The sequence below is a fragment of the Amblyraja radiata genome, chromosome 28 (genome assembly GCF_010909765.2).
Source record: "Amblyraja radiata isolate CabotCenter1 chromosome 28, sAmbRad1.1.pri, whole genome shotgun sequence".
NCBI lineage: Eukaryota > Metazoa > Chordata > Chondrichthyes > Rajiformes > Rajidae > Amblyraja > Amblyraja radiata.
The window spans coordinates 11445261-11471876 of record NC_045983.1 but is presented as its reverse complement, the minus strand read 5'-3'; the positions used below and the strand labels follow the sequence as shown (position 1 = coordinate 11471876).

Sequence of the window (26616 nt, the reverse complement as noted above, 5' to 3'; positions counted from 1 at the left end):
GATTCATTGATCAGTCTTTATAATTTCCAGGATCAGCCTTTAATTCAACAATCAATTTAAAATGTCCCTAAATAAAAACAAAATTAAAACAATGATTTCAAGAATCTTTTGTGACATCAGAACATTCCAAAGTACTTTACAGCCAAGCACATACTTTTGATGTGTAAGTACTGTTGCAAAACTCACATTGAAGATCAATACGTGCCGCCTATGAATGTTTCGTTGCAAGCTTTAGAATGCAGCAATTGAACTATATTTGGAATATTATGTTCAGTTTAGTTTGCCACAGTGGATATGCATTCATTAGAGATTGTGCAGAGAATCAAACAAAGCTAAACATAAAAATGTCATATCACAAGTAGCTCAAGATGTAGATATTATTTAAAATGAAAAGTAAATGTAAAACAGACATTTGAAAGAAATGATTACTCAAAACAATATAATTAGAATCACATCCCATGCAGAATAACAGACAAGGAAAGGACATTAAAATTCAGCTTAACATTTGAATGAGAACGTGCATGTGAAATTATTAATTTTTAGACCCAAAGAAAACCAAGGGATTTATGGATCAGATGGTAAAGTGGATGGGAAGTAGGTCAGTTAAGATACTAAATGGTCAAGCGGGAGCAGAGGAGGGCATGGGGGGATTATGCCCTATGTTTTTGTCCTGGGAGTCAAGTCTTAATAGACTTCCTTGTCCTTGATACCAAGTAAGTGAATGCTTGACAGCATTAAAGAGTCTGTTATAATAATAAGTCTGTTAGGCAGGACAACAAGCTGCCTATTCACAGAACCCTTGTTCCTGCACCAGAAAGTATGTGCATGGTGGAAGAACTTGGTAAATGGCAAAGTAAAGTTGTGAGAATGTTTCTAAGTGTGAGAAGGGGCTGTGATAATATTTAAAAGGAGAGAAATTCCAGAGTACTGTTGGAAGAGTAGCCTACTGATCCATTACATTAGTCGGAATATTAATATCATACATTAAACGCCTTGTCTACAAGCATAGCTTGCAGCTGCCACATTTCCTGTAATATATTTGACAAAGTTGATAAATGATTGTTGTAAGAAATTATTTGGGAGTATGCTGTCTACACATAATCCAGAGTTACTGTTAAACATGAGATTTAAGATTAAATATATAAATCACATATTTAGAAAGTCAATATAGGCAATGAAAGAGAGCAAGAAAATAAATATACTCATTCAAAATGTGGTTTATTCATATTAGCAATTATGAACAGCAATTAGAAAATAGACAGCACAAAACTTAAATCAAAATATCAATAGATCACAAATTATTATAATGCCTCAATTTGAGGGTATAAAGAAAGGTGGGACAAACTTGGATTTTTTTCCCTGGAGTATCATAGGCTGAGGGTAGACTTGATAGAAGAATATAAAATTATGAGAGGCATAGTTGGGACAGACAGTCAGTACCTTTTCCCCCAGATTGGGAATGTCAAAGATTAGAGGACATAACTTTAAGGTGAGATGGGGAAAATTTAAAGGAGATATGCAGGGCATTTTTTTTTTCCACAGAGAGTGTTCGGTTCCTGAAACATGCTGCCAGGGGTGGTGATGAAGGCAGATAGTGGCATTTAAGAAGCTTTTAGATAGGCACATGGAGGGAATGGATCACCAGGTAGATGAGATTAGTTTGACTTGGCATCATGTTCAGCATGGGCATTGTGAGTGTTATGTCGTTTCTATGTTCTATGATATTGCTCAAGCTGAGTCAAGGAACAGAAACTTTACATTTTGTAGTGTACCACGTATTATTAAATTTTAAAATGTTTGAAAGTGTCCAAATTAGAACAAAGCATAATTATCTTCTCCTTTTACATATGGTGTCCAAGATTTTTTATATCTAAAGTATAATGCCGATTTTCTTGAAACTACTTTGGTGAATCAGAATATTGTATTTCTTTTTTAAAAAAATCAGATCCTTTAAACAGACCTTTCATAGTGGGACAATACACCGCTTTGATAACAACATATGGTTGGCCAGCTGAATTCGTGACTTTGAACTCACTTAAATCAAGTGATTCAAACTCAAATATATCTGAAAGAGAAAATACAACAAAATGATTTAATATTTTAGTTAACAGAAAAATGATTGCAGTATTAATCAGCTGTAAAATTGGCCATTTCAATTATGACTTAAATAAGTAGCTTTGAATGGTAGAGTGGATTTATCATGCATAAAACAGCACCTTAAAGTAACAGACAGCCAGACCTGTTTGTCTACCTTATAATTAGAGTTAATCCATTCAGGATAATGGCCAAAAGTACTACCTCACACAGAAGGTAATGGAAATCAGGAATTTTTCTCTCCCAAATAGATATAAAGATTGGCGGTCATATACAAATGTGAATACAGACCTCCGAAGATTTTGTTAAGTAATGGTATTTATGGTCATAGATTCATGGTGGTGGATGAAATCAAGACACAGTCTTAATCTTATTTAAAAAGAACAAAAGGTTCATTCACCTACTTCTGTTCCTATTCTACTTGTCAGAAATGTTCCCAAGCATTCACAAATAAGAGTTTGTAATGGAGTCACTGTGTAGAGCTCTGGTGCAAGATGCATTCTAGAGATCCTGTTACATATGGATTTCATCGAAGAATTAATATAATGCTATCAAGGATCATTTGGATAGAAATTTAGGGTATTTAAGCATTTTCCATTTGCTGAATCCTTAAAATAGCTGCATTAAAATTGGTTGGCAAAGTTAGAGTGGCAAATATCACCACTCTGCCATTGTCAATTGCTCAAAATAGTGCCATTCCCGAGCTAACAGTGTTAGTTAGGAAATTTGAATAAATACGCTAATAAAGACTTCACCACATAGACTGCACAGTTTTCAGAAGAGGTGCTTTCAATTTCTCAAGAGCATTGAGGATGTGCAAGAAATGTTGGTTCCGCCAGTGATGACAACTTCCGAAGAATGATTCGAACAAAAGTGATCCATGGAAACATATTTAGCCCATACCATTAAACTTAAGAGTTACTTCAATCACTGCTGGTTCATTGGATGTACTTTCTTCAGTCCATTTCAGAAGGGTTGGCAGAGAAAGAGATGGCTTTGAGCGTAATTTTAAGTTTCCATGAAACACAGAAACAGATAACTTTATAGCAAGTGGATTGAACTCCATTAACCATTCCTGAGAAAAATGCAAACATTGAATCAGAAAGAGTCTACGGTATTTTTCACACTAGAATATTTAACTTTAATAAAGAAACATTGCATGACTGCTCAATATGCAAGAATGTGAAAATACATTTGAATCCATCAGCCTTGATGTTTAATGGTGAGGCTTGAAGAGTCAGGTAGCCAATTACTAAATACATTTTGTATGTCCCTAAGTGTAACCTTCTCAAACAAGTTTGCAGTTTAAAAACCGTGTCAATGCAATTATTTAAAATTAATAAGTGAGAAATTGTAGCTGGTGTGTCCTGAGCTGACAACACAAATGGCCAGTGGATAAAACTTCAGACTGGTAATACAAACCTGCAAAATTAGCTCTAAATTTAGGATGATTTGCAGAACAGGACAATTGAAGAATTCATATGTTACTCAATTGGCAATTAATTCTCCACTTGCATTATGATTCTCACACTAATTCCATAAATACAGGAATACATTTTATTTTTCAGTTTTGAAAAGAGGAGAATATTGTAGTGGAGACATGAATAACTGGTTAATCAATGCTAATATAAAAACAACAAATACTGAAAATACTCAACAGTTTAGGTAGCATATGTAGAAAGAAAAACAGTATTAATATTTCAGGTTGAAGCCTCAATTGTTTTGATAAAGGGTCTGTTAACTCTGCTTCTCTTTTCAGAAATGCTGTCTGCTTTTTCCAGTTTTTATTTTAAATTTCTAGCATCTGCAGACTTTTATTTTTTTTTAATTGCTAGTTAATTAATACTTTATGAATATAGACCAATTTATTGCTGAGTTCCTAAGATTCTAAGAGAGCAGACTCACTCAGAAAACATAGAACAGTACAGCACAGGAACAGGCCCTTCGGCCCACAATGTCTACGCAGAACATGATGCCAAGATAAACTACTCTTGTCTCTATTCTTCAATTCCCTGCATATCCACATGCCAATCCAAAATCCTATTAAACGCCACTATTGTATCTGCGTCCAACACCACCCCTGGCTGTGCATTCAAGACACCCACCAACTTCTGTGTAAAAAACTTACCTCTCACATCTCCTTTAAACTTTGCCACTCTCACCTTAAAGATATGCTCTCTAGTCTTTGATATTTTCACCATGGGAAAACATCTCTCCTGATTACATAACAATATGATTATATGGCAAATCACAAATGTACATTTTCTTTCTCTGATCCATCACCAGAACATCAATAATATTCTAATATTATCCAAACAAATCTACTTACCTCTAATTTAGATTTCAGCAAATTTAGTTTCACGGAAATGTTCTTTATTCCAATAGGTCGGATCTCACCCGATATGCCTTTAGTATCTGTGTCACTGAAACCTGCATCAAAATAAGAATAACAGAACATGAGATTCCACACCCTTTCAAATACAGTATGAGGTAATTTCAATAAAAACAGTGGCTAATACCACTAAAATGTTTTTATGAATTTCAATGTAAAGTCAATGCAAAGGAACAGTGCTACTCACAAAACATTGTAACATTCATAATAATTAAAATTATAACATTAATTGTGTAACCTAAGACATCTGTTAGAATGATAGGATGCAGACTCATGGTCATGAGTTCTGCAATCTATGGCTAATTTCTGTTAGTTGAAGGATGTTTAACAGATTGGTGCATACCACAAGCAGAAGATCAAATCCTAAAAGAGTAAGAATACATGAACTAGGAACAGGTGTAACCTATGTTGCTTTTTGGGCCTCGCATTTATTCATGTCCGATCTACCATCTCAATTCTATTTTTAAAATTTATTCTTAGTTTCCCATGGATCCCCATATATTTAGATTTAGATTTAGATAAATATTTAGACTATATTTATATTTGGTAAATCAGTCTTAAAATTACTCAATTAGATTTCTTATACCATTCCTACCTTCCTATTCTTATCAGGGATAGATTAAACATAACCCTAATTTTTTGTTTGGAGAGAGTAGTGAGCCTCAGAAATGCATTGTCAGCTGGTGCTATGGGTGCTAACTTTGTCTTCAAGAGAGAACTAATCTGTTCTGGGCAGAGATATTGTTTTTACAAATATTTATTTGTCCATATGGGCCGCATAGTTGAGCAGCGGTAGAGGTGCTGCCTTTCAGCACCAGAGACCGGGGTTTGATTCTGACTGCGGGTGCTGTCTGTACGGAGTTTGTACGTTCTCCCTGTGACCACGTGTGTTTTCTCTTGGTGCTCCGGTTTCCTCCCACACCCCAAAAACGTACAGGTTTTTAGGTGAATTGGCTTCTGTAAACTATAAATTGTCCCTAGTGTGTAAGATACTGCTAGTGTATGGTTGGCGCAGACTCGGTGGGCCGAAGGGCCTGTTTCCACACTGTATTTCTGAAGTCTAAAGTATAGTTTACCAAGTTCTTGTCTAATATTGTCAATGTTGGCCTTATTCCAATTCTTAATTTTAAGTTGTGGGCCTGCCCTGTCCTTATCCATAACTATTTAAAAACTAATAGAATTGTGGTCTCTGGTCCCAAAAGGCTCGCCCACTGACACTTCATTCACTTGTCCTTCCCAATTTCTTCAGAGTAGATCATGCTTTACCCTCTCCCCTGTAAGGCGCTCTACATATTGCCTGAGGAAATTTTCCTGAACACATTTGACACATTTCACCTTATCTAAGCCCTTGGCACTATGAATGCTAGGATTGTTTTGTTAAGTCTTTAAAAGTTATATTGTATGAGGGAGACATCAGCTTTTAGAAAGTAGCTCTACAAAAGACAATTGCCAATATAGATTAACAACTATTTCTAAATAAGAATTTTCTTAGCAATTCCATATTGCTTCAAAAATCAGTGACTATACCTGTCAAAGCTCTTTTGTTCTTTGGGTTTGGTCCATACAGATTCCTGTAGGTTAAATGTTTAAATAATTTTAATTAACATTTAGCATTAAAGAGGATATTTCTCTTTTAAATAAAAAAAAAATCATAGGAATTACATAGATTATTAACCCTGTTGATGTTACAAAATCTCATCATATTCAAAAACAAAGAAGCACAAGGGCACAATTCAACCAGTGAAAATTATAAGTGAACCTTAAAACCAAGTGGCAAAGTTAGCCAAATATCTGAAATGGGATCCTTATGGTGTGGTACACTTTCACAAAGGATATTAACTGTGCAAGATCAAATTAATGTAAAGACGTTACACTGTCAGCTCTATATAGTTTCTGCCATGAATTTTATTGTTTCATTGCCAATACAAGAAACAATTATACATCTTGACTCTTGATTGATATCTTGGAATCCCAAATGGAGAGGGGATGAGAAATGAAGTCTAGTGGTGAATCTCAATGAAAGTAGCAAAAATTGCAAAGGACGATCCATTGACTGCAGAGGCTGATGTGGGGAAGGTGAGGACCAGGAGAACTCTATCCTTGTTTTGGCTGGGGAAAGAGGAAGGAGAGTAGAGTTGCAGGAATTAGATCAGATGCAGCTAAGGGCTCTTTCAACTATGGTAAAGGGAAGCCACCGTTCATGAAAAGGAACACATCTCAGAGGCAAAGATAATCCCCCCTGGGTTACTGGGAATTAAAAGCACATTCAGAATTATAATAATGTGCATCATATTTCGATCTCACATTTTTGCTCCTTTACTCTGAATGAAACCAAGCATTTTTAACAGGGCTTATAAAATATTTTGGTACTTATTAGTTGCAATGTTGTTTTACACAAAGTGGAGACTGAGGTTCATCTGCTGAGACTAAATAGATGAGGCAAGTGTGTATCATTGCCAATTTCAATGGAAGCCAACAAATGTGATACTGTGATTCAGGGCTGTTCTAAAGCCAAGAAATCTCCAAAATAAAACAATTCTAGCTTGCAATATCCAAACAAATACAGAAACTCCTTACTTCATTTTAAATTGGTTTAATCCTGGAATATCAGCTGGTAGGCCACCTTGTTGCAAATGGATCCAAGATCTTTGAATATCTACTGTGTATAGGTGGCTGGCATGAGAATAGAATACCTGAGGAAAATTATTTGATAAGTATTAATTAAATGCATAATGACCAGTTTGAAGACTAAGGGCCCTTCTTTATTGCACATTTTTTGTTGTGAGCATTGGCTGATAATGTGGCTGCTTAACACTTCTCTTATGACAACTTTAAAGTCAAACAACAGGCCAAACAATCTACAAAATGCAAAGTGCTGAAGGGTTGGCACCCTTCAAAGGGTCCCAACCTGAAACGTCACCTATCCACTCCCTCCACAGATGCTGCCTGACCCAGTAAATTACTCCAGCACTTTATGTTTTGTTCAACATCATAGTGTCTGTAGTTCCTTGTGCCAAACCTTCTAACTCACCTTATTTTGAAGTGCCTGACAATCAGGTGTGTTTCGTTGGTACACATATATTGCAAGGTTGTGCATACATAGTGAGGGTTCCAGGCACGTGCCGTCAGGGTAGGCAAGGTAGGCACTTGCCGACCCTGACTAAAATTATAAAATGATAATTATTAAATATAAATAGTAAAGGCACGGGAGAAATATGTCTGCCTAAGAGATCGATCTCTTAGGTAGGCATAATTCTCCGCGCCTTTCATGCGCAGTACATGTAATACGGGAAAGTGTGTGCAGCCTACGTGCCATGGACGCTGCTTAAAGCCGTCAATTTCAAGCAGAGCTGAAGACAGCTGAAATTCTGCCTTTGCAGCGTGGACTGTGTACTGCGCATGCGCAGCGCAAGTGGCTGTAAAAGGACAGCGCCGCTGGGGAGTCTGGCCGGTGGTAAAGTTGAGGGAGGGCAGGAGCATTGAGAAGGAGAGGGTCGGGGATCATGCCAGAGCAACCAGCTCAAGAGAGGGTCAGCGGGCAATGGATAACAGGACAGCGGGCGGTGGAGCTTACTCCATGTGTCAGTGCGAGTAACCTCAATTGGTCCCTTGTTTGCGCTGACACAGGAGTGTCCACTGCCCGCTGTCCTGTTATCCATCGCCCACTGACCCGCTCCGCTCTCTGATCTTTGCTCTTGAGCTGGTCTCCTCACTGTTCAGACGGAGAGCACTGCCAGAGGTGAGCGGGCCAGCAGAAGGCGCTGAGGTCCGGCGGCCGCTCGCAGCCACCCGAACTGCTTCCCTCCCCGGCCACAATGCTGTAGCTCCGCGCCCAGAGCGCCGCGGCAGCGGTAAGTGAGTGAGTTGCTGGCATGATCCCCGACCCCCTCCTTCTCAATGCTCCTGCCCTCCCCGCAACTTTACCCCTGGCCAGACTCACCACACGCTGTGAAAGGAACTCTCCCCCCAATTGGTCCCTTGAACTAGTATTGTCATTCAATAAGATCACAACTGATTCAACTTGTCCCGGTGTGCTCCCGTTTTTCCCACCCTCTTCACCTGCCGTCACCCTCCACCCCCCATCCATTCAGTAATTCAGAATGAAGGAGATTTGGAAGCCTTGGGCAAATTGAATTGTTACTTTCTTTATTTTTATTCTTTATTTTTACGGAGAGGAGAACAATCTGCGCATGCGCGGTTTAAGATTTAAAAAAAAGCCGACTGACTGCCTACCCTGAGTAATTACTCACGGCACGTGCCTGATTGTTACATACCAAGTATCAAATACTACAGAACAAAAATAAAGTACAAATCCTTAAGTGCCCAAGCTTATGCTTATGCTTCACACAAATCATTTTCAACTCCCATATATTTTCTTGTCCAAACAAAAACATGCATGAAGAACGGTCTTGACCCTAAACGTCACACATTCCTTCCCTCCAGAAATGCTGCCTGTCCCGCTGAGTTACTCCAGCTTTTTGTGTCTATCTTCGTTTAAACCAGCATCTGCAGTTCCTTCTTACACAAAAACATGTGAAGATTGTCATGCACAATGGCACAGTTATTTCTAAAACAATAATATCTTAATTTTAAGTTATTAGTCATACAGAGCCTTTGAAATACTTTGTTAAAATTATTTCTATGGTGAGCGGACATATTTTTATTTAAGACTTAAATTTGCATGAGTGCATCGTTGGTCTTCTTGAGTTTTGAGTCTGAAGAAGTGTTGCGACCTGAAACATCACCTTCCCTCCCCAGATACTGAGCTCCTCCAGCACCCTGTGCTTTGCTCAAAATTTCAGCAACTGCAATTTCTTGTGTCTGCATCGCAAATCTTTAATGGCTCTTGAAACTATTAAATCCGGTTACGCCAGAGAGTACTACCAATGTACATTTCTGATTTTCGTTTGCCACGTAATAAAACATTAACAAAATCAAAGACGGCTAATTTCTGTTAGTCTGTATTTTTAATAAAATAATGGATTTTGGATAATAATAATGGATAAATGCTCTCATATCTGACAGAAAGTAATTATGCTCCAAAACACAAAAAGGAAGAGGTTGTTTGGTTCACTGCTTTCACACTCCCACCCTTCATCCCTAAATGCAAGGTGCACCAGTAATTCTTGTAGCAAAGAACTAGGCAAAAAAAATCTATTCAATTGTTTTTAAATGACATAAAGAAGCATAATGGAAGGTCGGCAATCTAAAATGTTAAGTCTGTTTATCATCCCGCAAATGCTGCTTGACCTGCTGAGTAATTCCAGCTTTTTCTGCAGATGCATTGGTAGTTTTTTGCTTTTCTATTAAAGTTGATGTTTAACTATTTCCTTAATAAGATTCTGGATTATTAAAATTTTTATTATAGAGATAAATTTATATGCCTAGTTTTGTTTTAAATTCAAAAGTTTATGCTTCTCAATATTATTATATATTTTTTAAATGTTGTCTCCTGTGCTGATTATTTTCAACATTTTATGTTCTTATTTTCAAATTCCATTTTGGCAACCTTTTATTGTGCTGTGAGCTTCACCTGTGAATTCCATTTCTTTTTTTTCGGAATCATAGTGAATAGGTGGAAAGTATGAAAGGAGTTTAAGGCAATAATATTTTTTGTCTTACTTGTTTCAGACTGTGATGATCATCAGACTCTATCAAAGGTTCCCTCAGTAACAAGAGGATTGTCAGGCAGAAATCTTCCATCACCCGCGGCTTCCAGTCTTGCATAAAGAGCTGGTCCCAGATCAGCAACATGGCTGGCATGTCCAAGATGCCTACAAAACCCTATGGCACACAGGCAGTTGAGTGAAACAAGTTACTGCTCATCCAACAGTGTAATGTATGTCAATTCATAATGAGTTATGCCAATCAGATAGATTCAATCCCTAATCTATGCTTAGTTTTTTTTAATATACTGTAGGCATTACAATTGTTCTCAATGATCTCAGGTAGAAAAATGATTTTAAATGTGGGAATTCATGTTTTTTCCTGCAATCCCAAGTGATGTATATGCACAAGATGGCTGTTGTGAAAGACCTGTGCTGATATTGTGTAGCCCAACAGCTCATTGCGTAGGCTTACACATGAAAAGGTAGCTACGTGTGTGAGGTATCTAAAGAGTGCAGAGTGCCTATTAAATTATCAATAAGATACTGCCTTTGCTAAGAAGCACAGGAAATAAAGAAAAGGAATGAAAGACTTAAGAAGATACAAGGAAATGCAGATGCTGTTTTACAAAAAAAGACACAGAATGCTGGAGTAACTCAGCGGGTCAGGCCCCTTCTTCAAACTGATTATGGTGGGGTGGTAAAAAGTTGGAAAATAGGTGGGGACAGGACAAAGCCTGTTGCATGTGTCCACCAGATAGGTGGATAGATGCAAGCAGAGATTTTGATAGGCAGATGGTTGGACAAAGGCAAGATGAAAACACAAAAAGTGTGAAATAAAGATAGAAGAGGAGCAAATTGTGAAGCCAGAGGAAGGAATCTATTTGAATGGGGATGGGGGAGGCCGAAGGGGACACATGGATGCAAATTCACATGGGACACAAGGAAGAGAGGGGGCGAGGAAGGAAGAAAAAAGGAATGAACGAATTGCATTTATTATGCGGCTTTCATAATTCCCAGAACCCACTGAATATTTTCCTTACCTCTCCGATCCATTTCCTGAGGAGTATAATTGGGTTTTTCAGCAATTCTTTGCTTATGTGTTGCATATCTTCAGAGTTGTGCCCAATACTATGTAACTGCTGAACCTGTGCCTTTTCCCGCGCAACTTGCTCCAGTAGGAATTCCTGATTAGAGAAATGAAAAGGCATTAACTGAAGCAGGGATAGTGTGGAATGGAGCAGCTCAGAACGGTATTTCCTAAAACATTCATGATGAAAAGTCAGCAAGGAAGGCTCGAAGCTTTCCAATAACAGCTGCTCTCAAGTTCTAACAAAGAGCACTGGACCTAAAAAGATATTGATTTTTTTCCACAGATTCATAGCATATAGAACAGTACAGCACAGGAACAGGTCCTTCGGCCCACAATGTCCGTGCTGAACATGATGGCAAGTTAAGCAATGTATGCACGCATATAATCCATATCCCTCCATTCCCTGCATATCCATGTGCTCATCTAAAAGCCTCTTAAAAGCCGTTATCATATCTACCTCCACCTCCACCCCTGAGAGAGTGTTCCAGGCATCCACAGCTCTCTGTATAAAAAATGTGCACCACACATCTTCTTTAAAGTTTGACCCTCTCACCTTAAAGCTATGTCCTCTAGTCTTTGACATTTCTATCCTGAGCAAAAAGTTTTGATTGTCTACGCTGTCTATGCTCTCACAATCTTATAAACAATCTCCCTTTGGCCTCTGACGCTCCAAAGAAAACAAGCTACATTTGTCCAACCTCTCCTTGTATCTAATATCCTCAAATTCAGGCAGCATTCTAGTAAGGTACACAAAAAAGCTGGAGAAACTCAGCGGGTGCAGCAGCATCTATGGAGCGAAGGAAATAGGCAACGTTTCGGGCCGAAACGTTGCCTATTTCCTTCGCTCCATAGATGCTGCTGCACCCGCTGAGTTTCTCCAGCTTTTTTGTGTACCTTCGATTTTCCAGCATCTGCAGTTCCTTCTTAAGCATTCTAGTAAACCTCTTCTGCACGTGATATGTTGTGTATTTCCAGTTGTTATTGTACCTTGCACAGTTTAGGAAAACTAGTTTATATTCCTGGTATGCAGCCTCACTAAATGATTTCAAATATAGTGGACAATCAGTACAGCATGCCAAAGTTTCATTTATTAATTGCTAGATGATTGTAATTATCAGAGATCTTCCAGTTTTCTAATCCTCTCTCCCTTCCAATCAGGCTACATTTCATGAAAGCACAGTTTTGCAAATAGACTCATGTCTATTTGATGCCCTTTTCTGTCTTAAGTGCACCAGTAACTTGAAATATTTTGAAATGTAACAAACATTTTGATGTTATAGATTTATTAGATTGATATAAATGAACCAGCTGTGTATAAGCAACGTTAGCAATAACATTGGTTGAATCAACACCCCTAAGATGGGACGTTTCAGATTTTTTTCACAAGTAGGTGTCTTCAGCAGGACTCCTGATATCTGCCTTTGATGTGTTTAAGGCCATTGGCAGTTGTGGTTAAATTTGAGTATAATCAAGAGGCCAGAAGAACATTATCTGTGTTTCCATACCGCTGACTGCCAAGACGCAGCTTTTAATTACTTTCTACCTGATTTCCAATCATCACTCCAACTCCTGACGCTTTGCCCTCAAGGTATGACACTATCCCATATGCCCTGATATGCCAATTTCCTCTCCTAATCCCCCAATCAATTGTTCCTCCCACCTGCCCCATGGCGCCAACTCCTGAAGCCTTGATGCCCCTACCTCTACCTGTCATCTGCTGGCCCACACTTACTACAAATTCACTCTTCCACCTACTTTCAAAGTCCTTCTGGAGCGCCAAAAAGCACCTGACTTCCTCCACTCACTCTAGGCCCCATAACTCACCACCGCCACCGCTATGTTGATGCATATCTTGCTTTCTACACCCTTTGGCCCTGATTGAAGAATATCACCACTCCCTGATGGTCACAGCAAACTCCAAATGTGTCATGCTTTTAGCATCCTACCAAACATAGATCATTGTTACCCAATATTATGATGATAGATCCATGACATAAACAGTTGTGGTCTTATCGCATTACTCCAGTTTATTCACAGTTATAGGGTTGTTCTCCATTATCCTGGTCTTTGATGTCAATGAATTCTTACTTTGGGATCAATTAAGGCATTCTTGGTGAATGAAGAATGAAGGTGAGCAAAGAGTATTGGGTCTTCATTTCCTAAACGATTCATCACTTTTTCAGCCATTCCAAAAACTTCCGGCCAAGTTGGGAATACATTGTCAATGAGCAGGTGCAGATACATTGCCAACTCATACGGATGTTCAGCTGTGGCACACAAAATAGATGTTTGTACAATTGGATAAAATTCAAAATTATCAACTACCTCTCTATGATCCAATCTCATTCTATGTTAGAAACTTCTCTTATCTCTGAATTGCTTACCCTACCCATTTTCTCCCTACCCTTATTCTTTTTCCTGCCCCATCATCATGTTGAAAATCACAATATTCTACCTTGTAACAATAACAACGTCTATTCCCGTAACATCTTAATGTAGCAGGGCAGAAACACAAATTGCATCACACAAGACACAATAGTGCAAAGTCAATGAGGTAGGATTTAAGGAGTATCTTAAAAGAGGAAAAATACATATCTGTATAGAGATGGAGAGGGATGGAATTTCAATGTTTAAGGTCATTGGCAGTTGTGGTTAAATTTGAGTATGATCAAGAGGCCAGAAGAACATTGGTATCTCAGAATGTATAAAGCTGGAATAGATTACTGAGAGGGGTGTGATCATGGAAGGATTGGAAAATAAAGGTGGGAATTTTAAAACTCAGAAATTGCTTAACTGGTGCTTAATCATAACTCAGCAAGCACAAAGTATATAGTAAATAAAATGCGGTGCAATGCTGTACGAGGACCAGACGTTTGGATGATGTCAAGTTCGCAGAAAATTGAATAAGGAAGACTGACCAAGAGTGCATTTGAATGGTTAAGTCTGGCGGCAACAAAGACATGACTGAGGGTTTTATTAGTGAATATAGCTAAGGTTATGGAGGAGTCAGGGGATGTTATGGAAATAGAAACAATCTTAGCAATGGCACCGATATTTGGTCTGAAGCTCAGAAACAATTATGATACCAAGGTTGCTGTTTCAGATTCAGTTAACTGTAAAGGAGAGGGAGGAATTGGTGGTTTAAGAACAAAGTTTGTGACAAACCTTGGGACAACAGGTTTGATCTTCCCAATATTATTTTGGGAGGAAATTTCTGCTCAACTGAAATTGAACATGAGATAACCCATCATACAATGTAAAGACAAAGAGGATGGGTCAAGAGAAATAAATGTAGAAACAAATGACAGCAGTATACATGTAGAAACCGATGCCATGTGTTCAGATGATACTGCTGTGGGTCAGCATATGGATATGAAGGGGGAAGGGATTTAGAACGATGTTTCAGGGAAAACGAGGTAATACTGTGAGCACTGTAAGATAAATTATTGCTGATGATTCTATTGTTATGAATCAATGTGGCAAGAGTGGAAATGGATAGCTGGTGTCACCCGGCAAGTCATAGTAGCGATGCATAGCAGTTGGCTGTAAAAGGTTGCAGACAGTTTGAGGAATCACATAGAATGTCACTTATGCCTTATAAGAAATATCTGGGTGTTGTGCTTGGTTTCACACCTGAAAATAGATGCTCACTCAAGGAATTCTGCCAAGATAAGCATAAATTTGAGAGGCTACGATAACTTCAAGGACTTTGGAGAAAAGAAGGATGATGACAGCGTTCCTGTTTGGAAGGAAAAAAGGACTTCTTTGTAAGTCAGGGTGGATGAAGGAAAGAGTGACAACTGCATCTGAGGATATAGAACTTCCAATTTCATTTTCCAACATTTTCAAAGCAAAACAGATTCCCTCCCTCAGCATTGCCTTCTATTGAGATTATGATACATGCTCCTAGATACCACAGCAGGAGAAACAACAACCTTGCATGACCAGTAATGCGTTGATTGAAAGGCATAGCATAGAATCAGGCCCTTCAGCTCACAGAAAACACACTGACCACCCATTCATACTAGTTCTCTGTTATCCCACTTTTGCGTCCACTCCATACACAATACACAATACACAATACAATTTATTTGTCACTTGAACCTCATAGAGGCTCAAATGAAATGTTGTTTCTGCAGTCATACACACAAGAAATATGCTTGGAGTAACTTACATTGGCCAATTAATGTTCAAACCACCACATATTTGGGACATGGGAGGAAACCGGAGAACCCAGAGAAAATCCATAGTCACAGGGAGATGGTGCAAACTCCACACAGATAACAACCAAAGTCAGGATAACAACCAAAGTCGACCCGCACGTGTGAGACAGCAGCTCCACCAGCTATCCTACTGTGCCGCCCCTGTGCTGGATTGTTTTTAAAATCATTGCTGTGTACTAACCATTCATTACTTCTTGACTAGTCTGCTTTGTCCTTACTTTGTTAAACAGTATTGCTATTGATTGATTCATTACATGGAACATTAATTAGCAGCATTGTTTTGCATTTAAATGCATTGACTAGGAATATTGCCTTTGAAATGCCATTTTGAAAATTAAAAATCAATGTATATTCCCTCAACCTGTACAAAACAAGTCAAACATCTACACAGCATGCACTTTCTTTTGAGCATATATTAGGAACATTTAGAAAAATAGATACAATTACTTATGAAAGAACTACGATTTATCATATTCTATTTTTGAACACTTTGGTGAATCATGTCCTTGTCATGGTTATCTTCAAAACCTTCGGGGTTATAAAGTTAAGCTGTGTACCATCATTATGTATATTATGTTCCATCAAGGCTATGTTCATAGCTGTCCAGTTTCTTGTCACATTACTTTATCTGTGATGCAGCTCGTAGTTCATTACATAATTGTTGCAAATAATTCAAGAGATCACCACAGCTCAGTCCTCTTCTTGTTATTTCTGTTCTTACTTCATATCAATGAGCTCCTAGTCATTATTCAAACCTATCCTTTTGCAGATGATTTCATTTCACATTCATTAACATCCTTCAGCTGCAACCTGCAATGTTTATGACCTCTCACCTCTCACAGTTATAATTATGAATCACCATTTTTGATCTCTTCCATGCTAAAGAATAGAAAATTAGAACATTTTGTTCTTTCAATTAAAAGGAATAGATTTACGATTTTTGTCTAAGCAATATCTATTCATAATCTTTGATGGCTCCAAATTTAACTTCCTGAGTACAGGAACAGGATTAGGCTTTGCAGTCCTTAAGCTAGTAGTGATATTCAACCGGTTCATGAATTACATATACTTCAACTCCATTTATTCATCTTTGCTCGTTATCCTTGATAGTATTACTTAATAAACAATTCAATATAGATCAGTATCTCCCTTACCTTGCTTGATTAAAAAAACTGTATTTATATCCTGAGTCCCTTTTATGATATTACAGACAGTTTTACAGCAAATTAAACTCAATGGGCCTCTGTTCCAATGCCCCTCTCAAACTCAAGGGGAGCCTCAGCTTCTGCATTCCACCCAAACTCAGGGGAGGGATGCCCTCAGTTCCAATGCTACTCCCAAATTCAGGGGCCTCTGTTCTTATGCTCCTTTCATACTCAAGATGCTGCTGTTCCTGTACTTCTTCCAAACTCTAGCATTCTCAAGTTCACCTTTTCCTCTTAAACTCAGCGAATCTCCATGTCTGTGCTCCTTTCAAACACATTCCCCTTTGTTTCAGCACTCCTCTTTATATTCAGGGAGGCTCAAATCCTCTAGACAGGAGCAGAAGCTCCTCGTATTTAAGAGCAGCTCAATAAGATGCCTCCTGAGTTTAAGAGGTAGGGGCAAGGATAGAGATCCCTAGATTTTAAGAGGAGAACCTGAATATAGATTCCTTGATTTTAAGACGACCCCAGGAATGGAAACCTCTTTTGTTGATGAGGAGAGCAGGAGATAGAAGCCCCGAGTTTAGATCATTGTTTATTTTGAGTGATGATGTGTTGGAAATGAAGCAGAAATTAGAAGGAATGGAATGGAAGAATAGAGACGAGGTATGGTGAAGGGAGTGAAGAGAGAAGTAGACTGAGGGTACGGGAAAGAAGTTAGGGAAAAGAGCAACGAGGTGGAGAGATTGAGAAAGCAGGGTGTAGAGATCTGAGGAAAAGGGTGTGTTACGTGTGTGTGTGTGTGTGTGTGTGTGTGTGTGTGTGTGTGTGTGTGTGTGTGTGTGTGTGTGTGTGTGTGTGTGTGTGTGTGTGTGTGTGTGTGTGTGTGTGTGTGTGTGTGTGTGTGTGTGTGTGTGTGTGTGTGTGTGTGTGTGTGTGTGTGTGTGTGTGTGTGTGTGCATGTCTCTCTTGCTCTCCCTTTATGCGTGTTGTTCCAAGTTTGTGCAATAGATGCTCCCCAGTCATGATGTTAAGTCGTATGGCAGCAAAAGTATGTGAAGCAAGTTCCCACAAATAGCAAAATGATGATGACCTGATAATCTGTTTTAGCATTCTTGAGTTAAGGATAAATATGGGAAGGGAGTGTTACCATATACTTCCAGTTTAACTCCACCTAAGAGAAAAAATATAGTACCTGGGGCTAATGCTTCATCTAAAAGTAACCTCCTTTGACGGTACAGGTTTCCCTCGTATGTCATGGAGTGCCAGCCTATTTCCTCCATTGCTGGACCCATTTCCTCAAAAAGCTTCACTTTTTTATATAAAAGCAAAGAATTTTGTTACAATATCTGAAGAGATCTTTCACTCTCCTGGTTAAGAAACATATTTATGGCACTAATCTTTCTTGCCTTTGGCTTCCAACCTTTCTTCTTTATCTTCTTCTATCTTACTCTTACTACTTATGAACTATATTTCTCCGAACAATCCTTTTGCACTCCTTAAATCTTCCTACTACATATTGTATTCAATTTATCACATTATTGTTTCTAAAGTCGGCATAAAAATTAAAAACATTTTAAAGACTGATGAAATTTTCTCATGGTTTTTCACCTCTACGCTACAGGTTTCATAGGTTTGATTAACTATTGCATGATGTCAATCTATTCATGAATAAGAGGCGTCAAAATTGAGCTTGATTTTACACCATAAGTGTCAAAATATGGGCACCTTCCAGAAGACATCAGCCTATAATCTCCTGCAGACCTGGATCCCCCTGAGATGTATGTGGTCCAACAAGTCTGGGTCTTGAGCATCTCCAAACTTAACTGTTTCCCCATCAGCAGGTCTGGAATTCTTTCCCCAAGCCTTGCCTCCCCACCATGTATATTTTGCAAATTATGGCTCTTGTTAAAATCTACCTGTTTGATCAAGCCTTTGGTAATCTAGTCTGGTATCTCTTCTGTGCATCTTGGGAATTTTTTCATTTTGGGAAAGTCATGATATCAGAAAGTTGACGTTGTTGGATAGCAACTCTATGCTACTATCTGATTTTTCTCTCCCTGATCAAGTCTTGAGACCAATTGCAGAGCACTTTCTACAACATGGGATGTGATCAGTACCTACAGAGTTATGCCATCTGTTCTCTTTATGTACATAACAATGATATTTATTGAGTGAATCAATTCTGAGTTTTGCTAATCTAATCTAATTTTAAATATTTACCGATATAACACAAACTTTTTGGTTACTCACACTTGGATGAGGCATTTTTAAAAGCAATCTGAAGAGGAAAGAGCCAGTATATTAGGTGTGGTTGGTAGGTTCCATCATAAACGTATAGGACATTGAGTGCTTTGCTGGCTTCTAAAATCATCTGCTCATTTGTGGCAAAGGGCTGCATGCAGGGTGTCTTCTCAAATTTCTGTTTCAATGGGAAATATAAGCTTGAACCATGGTTATGTTTGTTTTGCATACATTTATACACTAGACTGCTTGTACATATTATAATAAATGACCAAAATCCCAGTTAAATTCAGGAAAATTAGTTCTTCATTGTTTTTTAATTTAGCAGCTATCAGTAATGTATGAGATGCAGATTGGTCTCCAATAATGTGAGCTGATTGTAGCATGAGCACTATTAAATAGAAACTGATTGGAAAAAAAGTCCCAAAGTACTGGGGTAATTCAGCAGGTCTGGCAGCATCTCTGGGGATTGTGGATAGATCTATTTACATTCTCCACAGATGCAAAGAGTTACTCCAGCACTTAGTGTCTTTTTTTGTAAACCAGCATCTGCCGTTCCTTGTATCTCCAGGAACTGGATTGAGTCTGATCCAACATATTTTTCACTTAACACCCTTATATCTGATTATAGAGAGGAGGCTTCCATCCCAGTCTGATAAAGGATACTAGAGAATTAAAAATAAAATGTGCGATCTCACCTCAACTACAGCATTTTCTACTAGTCCTGAAATAGGAGAACGTGTCGCACTTCTCAGTTTCAGTTCAGCCACTCTGCGTTCAAGTACCCACCCAAACCTTTCCCTGGTAGTTTTCTCAACATTTCTGTGTGAAGAACAAATATTAAACACACAGCCATCCACAGGGCAAAGCAACATTAAAATATGAAGAAACACAGAATTCAAACATGTGTTAATTTCCATGTCACCTTTCAAGATTACCCAAAGCAACCGACATCATTGTTGTTTTGCAATCCAAGCAAAATAAATTGATGTAACATAGAAATTAGGGCAACCAACCCGCACCCAGCAAGCTCCTACAAATGACTGTTTAATAGTAACCTGGTACTGAACATGGAACTGAATGGGTAAGCACTTAAAAGGGAAAATACAAACTGCAGGGCAACAAGGAGAGCGTGGGGTAGTGTGTTCAGCCTATCTTGACATATCCGTTCTACAAATAGGTTTTACTATTGTATTTACTAGTTTAAATATTTGACTTCTGCTCTCCATGTCTCTGGAACAAGCTATTCAAGACTGAGTTTTAGGAAAATCTCTTTACTCACGGGTGTTTAATTTTTCATAATTTTCTAAACTGGAGGGTCGTAGATACGCCATCATTGCGTTTAGCAGTAAGTGAATACCTTCACCACAAGGATTACAGTGGTTTAAGAAGTTATCTCACCACTATTTACTTCAGATGTATTAAGGTTAGATAATAAATGTTAGGTTTACAATAATAGCCACATACCAAGAAATGAATATTTGAGAAATATTCAAAGCTAAGATCAATAAATAATTCCATATAACCTAAATAACCTAAAAGAGGGCATAGCTTTAAGGAGATGCGAGGGCACTTCTTTTTTACACATTTTTTGGGTGTCTGGAATGGCCGCCAGGGTTGTTGGTGGAGGTAATATAATAGTGGCATTTAAGAGGCTTTCAGATAGGCACATAGATATGCAGGCAATGGAGGGGCATGGATCAAGTGCAGGCAGATGATTTGTTTATTTTGGCGTTGTGTTCAGCACAGACATTCTGGGCCAAAGGGTCTGTTCCTGTGATGTGCTGTTGTATGTTCTATTACATCATCTATTTAAAATATTGAAATGATATGACAAACAAATTCTTCTTACTCTACTGAAGCTCTGGTCTGGTACTTTTCATTCATTTTCAGCAGCTTATCCAGCCAAATGAAGCTTCTCAGTGTCGATGGAAGCAACTTTCCTTTCAGCTGTTCACTAACAGCAAGCATCTGTTCACGATCTGACCTGAGGACAGCACAGACAGAGGTTCCAAGTACCTCACTCTGCACACAGCTCAGCGCTGGAGGGTTCAACTTGGGACTCAGGTTGTTGCCATCTGCAAAACACTTAAGTCATTACATCCAAGAAGATATTTCACAGGGTATATTAATGCAATGCAAAATTGTGACTAAAATATATTTAATCAAGTGAGAAGCAAATTCTGTTCAGAAAATATGCTGTGGATTAAATATAAATGATTGTGCACCTAGAAACATAGAAAATAGGTGCAAGAATAAGCCATTTGGCCCTTTGAGCCAGCACTGCCATTCAATAAGATCATAGCTGATCATCCAGAATCAGTACCCTGTTCCTGCTTTCTCCCCATATCCCTTGATTCCGTTCACCCTAAGAGCTATATCTAACTCTCTCTTGAATACATCTGGTGAATTGGCCTCCACTGCCTTCTGTGGCAGAGAAGTCCATAGAATTCAGAAGAGAATTCCACCTGTGAAACAACTCACTGGTGCAGATGGAATAGTTTACATGGTATATTCAGATAACTGGTATGTAAGATTGAGATTATTTGTAAAGGGACCTATCATCTTTTACTGTCCCTAAAACTATTTTTTCTGATATGGAAGATTTTTGTATAGTTAATCATTTGAATTATGTGTATCAATCTGTAGGCAATTCTAAATTTGTCTTCTGTTCTTTATATACTTTTACTCAAATACATAATTTACAAGATAGGCTTAAGAATATTTGGTCTTCATAGTGATATTCAAACTGGCAAACTATAAAGTGCATGTGAACTCTATGGAAATATTCTCTTGGCTACATTGGTTTTAAGCACTAATATACAAGGCATGGCAGGATTCTATCTAATGATTGTCATGCAGAAAATAAGATATTGGTAAACCAGATGGATGTTTAATATAATCTGATAATTTAAGAATTACTCCACCCCTTTGCCAATCAAACTCACTTCACCTGTTTCCACCTATTACTTGCTAGGCTTTATCCCAGCCCAACCTCTCTTTTCCAGCTTCCTCCACTCTACTACAATCAGCCTGAAGAACAATCCCAACCCACATTCTCTCCACAGATGCTGCCTAACCAGCTGAGTTCCTCCAGCACTTTGTGTTTTGCTCAAGATTCCAGCATCTGCAGTTCCATTTGTCTCAATTTCAGATATACTTCCTGGTGTTTGCTCAAACATGAGCTAATATCTTAACTCATGCCAGGGTGGAGATGAACTCACTAATTTTGGTTTACCAGAACATAACCAATGCTAATTGGTTGCAATGCCCTTTGAGAATAGATCCGAGAATAGGAATTGCTGAATTACTAATACACTGTGATGTGAACCTGTGCCCTAGGTTCATCAAATTATGAACAACTGAACCACTCATGTGAACGAGACAAACACAAACAACGGAGATTTTTAATCTGTTCCACCCTACTGAACTCTGTAAATCCAATCTCATGGGACTTCCAAAGAATTCCAGAGAGAAAATGACTTGCTCTTAATTAAAGTTAGTGGAATAGCATTTCCAAGCACCTATAGTTTATGGTTAACCAAGAGTTATCGCTAAGGACTACTGCTACTGTTTACATATTACCATTCGAATTTAATTGAAATTCAGATCGTCTCCGCATTGTCAGGTGCAAATCTTTACTCTCCACTGATTTTGGGCGTCTTCCAGCCAATTCTGCCCATGAGAACTGTCGTGTTGCTGAGTTGTGTGCCAAATCAGAGTCATGATCCTGTGGGAATAAATACATAGGAGCAATGAAAAAAGTAAGGCAGTGCACCACCTACCTGATGGCAATAATAAGATGTACCAGTTTAAGGATAAGGGGGAAATCTTTTAGGACCGAGATGAGGAAAACTTTTTTCACACAGAGAGTGGTGAATCTCTGGAATTCTCTCCTGCAGAAGGTAGTTGAGGCCAGTTCATTGGCTATATTTAAGAGCGAGTTAGATGTGGCCCTTGTGGCTAAAGGGATCAGGGGGTATGGAGAGAAGGCAGGTACAGGATACTGAGTTGGATGATCAGCCATGATCATATTGAATGGCGGTGCAGGCTCGAAGGGCTGAATGGCCTACTCCTGCACCTATTTTCTATGTTTTCTATGTTTTCTATGTAATGTATTCTCTTCCCAACTCCATGCAGAATTTTCAAGTGGGCTACAGTTCTTTACCATTGAAGCTGATGGGTTTTTTTATGCTGAGTGTTTCCAACAAAGTTTATTTCTTTGTTTCATAATTCTAGGAAGCGCAATATTCAATTTATTCCCTTTAAAAATATTTTAGTAAATATTCCATATTAATTGGTAATTTAGCCCTTTTATTGGTGGAAGTGTTTTTTTGTAATATTCATTATTATGTCTTTGGCTTCACCTATCATTCTGGCCTGGCATCTCTGATTGCTGCTAATGCCCATGCCTATATGCCTGGATGCATGGAACATTAATTGCTGCCAATGTGATTTTCTCCCCCAACGTGTTTACTCTTCCTTTGTTGTTGGACCAGTGAAATAATACAAGAGTGCAGTACGACTGAAAGAAATTGCCCATCAAAATATCTTAGGTTTCTGCTCTTTGCAATATGCAAAAGAACCCATCCCATTTAATGATCTGGGAAATGTTTATCCATCAGAGTAGTCCAAATGCTGCAAGGTGGGGTTCTTACCTTATCGTCATTCATGGGCCCTACACATCACATTTACCTGAGTCTGATGTGATGGGGCCTCCTCGCTGGCTATCTTGATTCAAGCACCTAGGTCAAAGCAATGGCTGCAAAGAGTAGAGGTACTGACCCTATAATGTCCCTCATTCCCTCTGACAAAGCAAAGCCGGAGCCAAAGATTAACCTTTCCTCAAAGTTGTCATTGATATTTACAGTGTTTAGATGTCTGATATTTGGACACACATAACATATTGAGATAAATAGTTAAAAGAAAACATTTAAAATAAAATATAAAGTTAATTAAAAAACAAAGAAAATATTAAATACTTTAAAAGAAAGTACAATCATTAAAATAAATGCTCCTCTCTGCTTCCGAATCTGCAGGATTGGAAAACTCATTAAAATCAATATGGGTTTGGATCCTGCCACAAGATATAAGTACTTGTAATATTACCATTATCTTTAATAATAACTTTAATGATTTCCATGTGTTTTTAGAATTGACTTTGTTTTTTAATTTAAAACTAGACTAAGTGGGTCCCGTTGGGTCCTTTCACACGGGAGGCCTGGTCCGCCATCGCAACCTGTTCCCCCAACATATTATTCCACCACTCACCCATACCCCCTAACTGCGCAGGCACGGCTCATTTCCCCTCATCCCCAGCACTCTCTCCCCTTCCTCTTCACCCGCCCTCTTCTTTCTCCTCTCCTCCTCCCTCCCCCAATCCCTCCCTCACCTCTCCTTTCCCCTACCCTCAGTCACTCCCTCCCTCTCTCCATAACACCTCTCCCCTCCTTACCCCTCTCCTATCCCTCTATCCCCACCTCCCCACTCGCCTCACCCTATCCCCCCCCACTATCCCTCCTCACCTCACCCACTGCCCTCCTCTCCCTCTATTCCCCACTTCCTATCTCCCCCAATCCCCCCTCCTCTCCCTCTATTCCCCCTCCTCCCCCACACTCACACCTCATCTCCTCCCTCTAGTTCCCTTCTCCGACCTGCCCCTAATCGATCCCTCATCACACCTTTCCCCAACCCCCGCAGTCACTCCCTCCCTCCCTCCCTCCATAACTCCTCTCCCCTCCATACCCCCCTCCTCTCCCTCTATTCCCCTCCTCCAACACTCTCCCTCCTCACCTCCCCCACTTTCCACTCCCTCCCTACCTCCTCCTCTCCCTCAATTCCCCCCATTCTCCCTTATCACCTCCCCTACTTTCCCCCCATTCCCTCCCTTCCCCCTCCTCTTCCTCAATTTCACCACTCTCCCTCCTCACCTCCCTAGGATCTTGAGGTTGCCGCTCCTCTGACTGGAGGTTGCCTTGACTGGAGGTTGCCTTGACCGGAGGCGATGCCGACCGGTCCGACAGGAGGCTGCGCCGACTGGAGGCCACACTGACCGGAAGACGCGCTGGTCAACGGCAGGCAGAGGTGGACGCTGTCGGTGACTGACACTGGAGGCCGCGCCGACCGGAAGACTCGCCGGGCAACGCTGGGCAGAGGCGGGCACCGCCAGTGACTGACACTGGAGGCCACGCCGACCGGAGGCCGCGCCGGGCAACGCCGGGCAGAGACGGGCGCCACCGGTGAATGACAGCGGACGCAGCAAATCAGTGCGGCGATGGTGCAGGAAGGGGCGTCGCCGTCCCAGTGGTGACTGACAGGAAAGGAGACCAATCTGCGCATGCGCAGTTTTAAAGATTTCTAAACCTTAATAACTTTTAAAATATACCACCGATCTGATCAAAACTTGTTGCATTTGCAGCACAGGGGAATGGTGAGTAAGGTAGCGAAAAATCAAAGCACTATCGTGTATCATATTTGCGCAAATGTAAGAACAATGCAAACCAGAAGATAACAAGATGAGAGTTTTAGTTATGTACTAGACTAAGTGGGTCCCTGTCACACAGGAGGCCTGGTCCCCCAACGCAATCCGTTCCCCCAACGCAATATTTCAACACTCACCCGTAGCCCCCAACTGCGCAGGCATGGCTCATTTCCCCTCAACCCCCAACACTCCATCCCCCTCCTCTTCACCCTTTCTCTTCTTTCCCCTCCCCAATCCCTCCCTCACCTCTCCCTCCCTCTCCTAGCCCCTACCCTCAGTCACTCCCTCCCTTCATAACTCCTCTCACCTCCCAACCCCCCCTCCTATCCCTCTATCCCCCACTCCTCACCTCCACCTATCCTCCACTATCCCTCCCCACCTCCCCCACTGCCCTCCTCTCCCTCTATTCGCTCTCCTCCCCCACTCTCCCTTCTCAGCTCCTCCCTCTTCTTACCCCTCTCCTCCTACCCTCCCCCAATCCCTCCCGCACCTCTCCTTTCCCCTACCCTCAGTCCCTCCATCCATCCCTCCCTCCATAACTCCTCTTCCCTCCCTACCCCCCTCCTCTCCCTCTATCCCCCTTCCTCCCCCACTCTCCATCCTCACCTCCCCAGGATCTCAAGGTTGCCGCTCCTCTACCTTCTTGCATGCCCCGGAGGAGCATCAGCTGTCAGCGCCCTCAGAGCTAGGCTCAGGCCTCGGGATCCCCGGCAGGAACGCCGCGCCGGCAGGAAGGTGGACGCCGGCAGGGAGGTGGGCCATGGCCGGTGACTGACAGCAGAGGTTTTTAAACCTTAATAACTTTTAAAATATACCACCGATTGGAACAAAACTTGATGCATTTGCAGCACAGGAAAACAATAAGTAAGGTGGCGAAAAATCGTAGCGCTATTGCTCAGCGTTTTTACGTAAATGTATTTCTTTCTCTCATCTTCCAATTTTCATGCTGATTGAGACCAAAGCAGAGTGTAACTTCAATTTTTGTCCATTCCTTCAGATTAAATCTCTTTATAAATATACAACAAATGTTCTTCAAGCAAACACATTACTTACTTTGGACTGGGAAGTTAGAAATATCACCCAATACATCGTAAATTTTACTGCAAATTAAATGGTCAACCAAAGCTGTCAAACTCTGAGAAAGATTAGATTGAGATTTATGGCAAACATCACCACTCCCAGTTAATATAAGTAATTAGGCATTTTTCTGATTGACGTGAGTTTAATAGGGTTCATTTTTAAACCAACTGTAAATTAGACTTGTTTGAATGAATTTCAGCACCTTTCCACGTTACAATAAATTCCGTATGTACTGCTTGAATGTTTATACACATTAAC

The 26616-nt window shown here is 39.9% G+C and overlaps 1 protein-coding gene across 1 annotated transcript in view; it reads right to left on the bottom strand.

The window, feature by feature from the left end:
• LOC116989141 overlaps positions 1 to 26616 on the bottom strand; it is a 65414-nt gene that overhangs the window by 36286 nt on the left and 2512 nt on the right. The window contains exons 2-13 of the mRNA XM_033046368.1: positions 22383 to 22527; positions 20650 to 20875; positions 19496 to 19619; positions 18807 to 18975; positions 13274 to 13452; positions 11136 to 11279; positions 10109 to 10270; positions 7064 to 7179; positions 6014 to 6057; positions 4424 to 4524; positions 2998 to 3169; positions 1961 to 2065 (exon numbers count right to left, since the gene is read on the bottom strand). Of these exons, the coding sequence (XP_032902259.1) occupies positions 1961 to 2065; positions 2998 to 3169; positions 4424 to 4524; positions 6014 to 6057; positions 7064 to 7179; positions 10109 to 10270; positions 11136 to 11279; positions 13274 to 13452; positions 18807 to 18975; positions 19496 to 19619; positions 20650 to 20875; positions 22383 to 22527 (1687 nt within the window). The remainder of the gene's footprint in view (positions 1 to 1960; positions 2066 to 2997; positions 3170 to 4423; positions 4525 to 6013; positions 6058 to 7063; positions 7180 to 10108; positions 10271 to 11135; positions 11280 to 13273; positions 13453 to 18806; positions 18976 to 19495; positions 19620 to 20649; positions 20876 to 22382; positions 22528 to 26616) is intronic.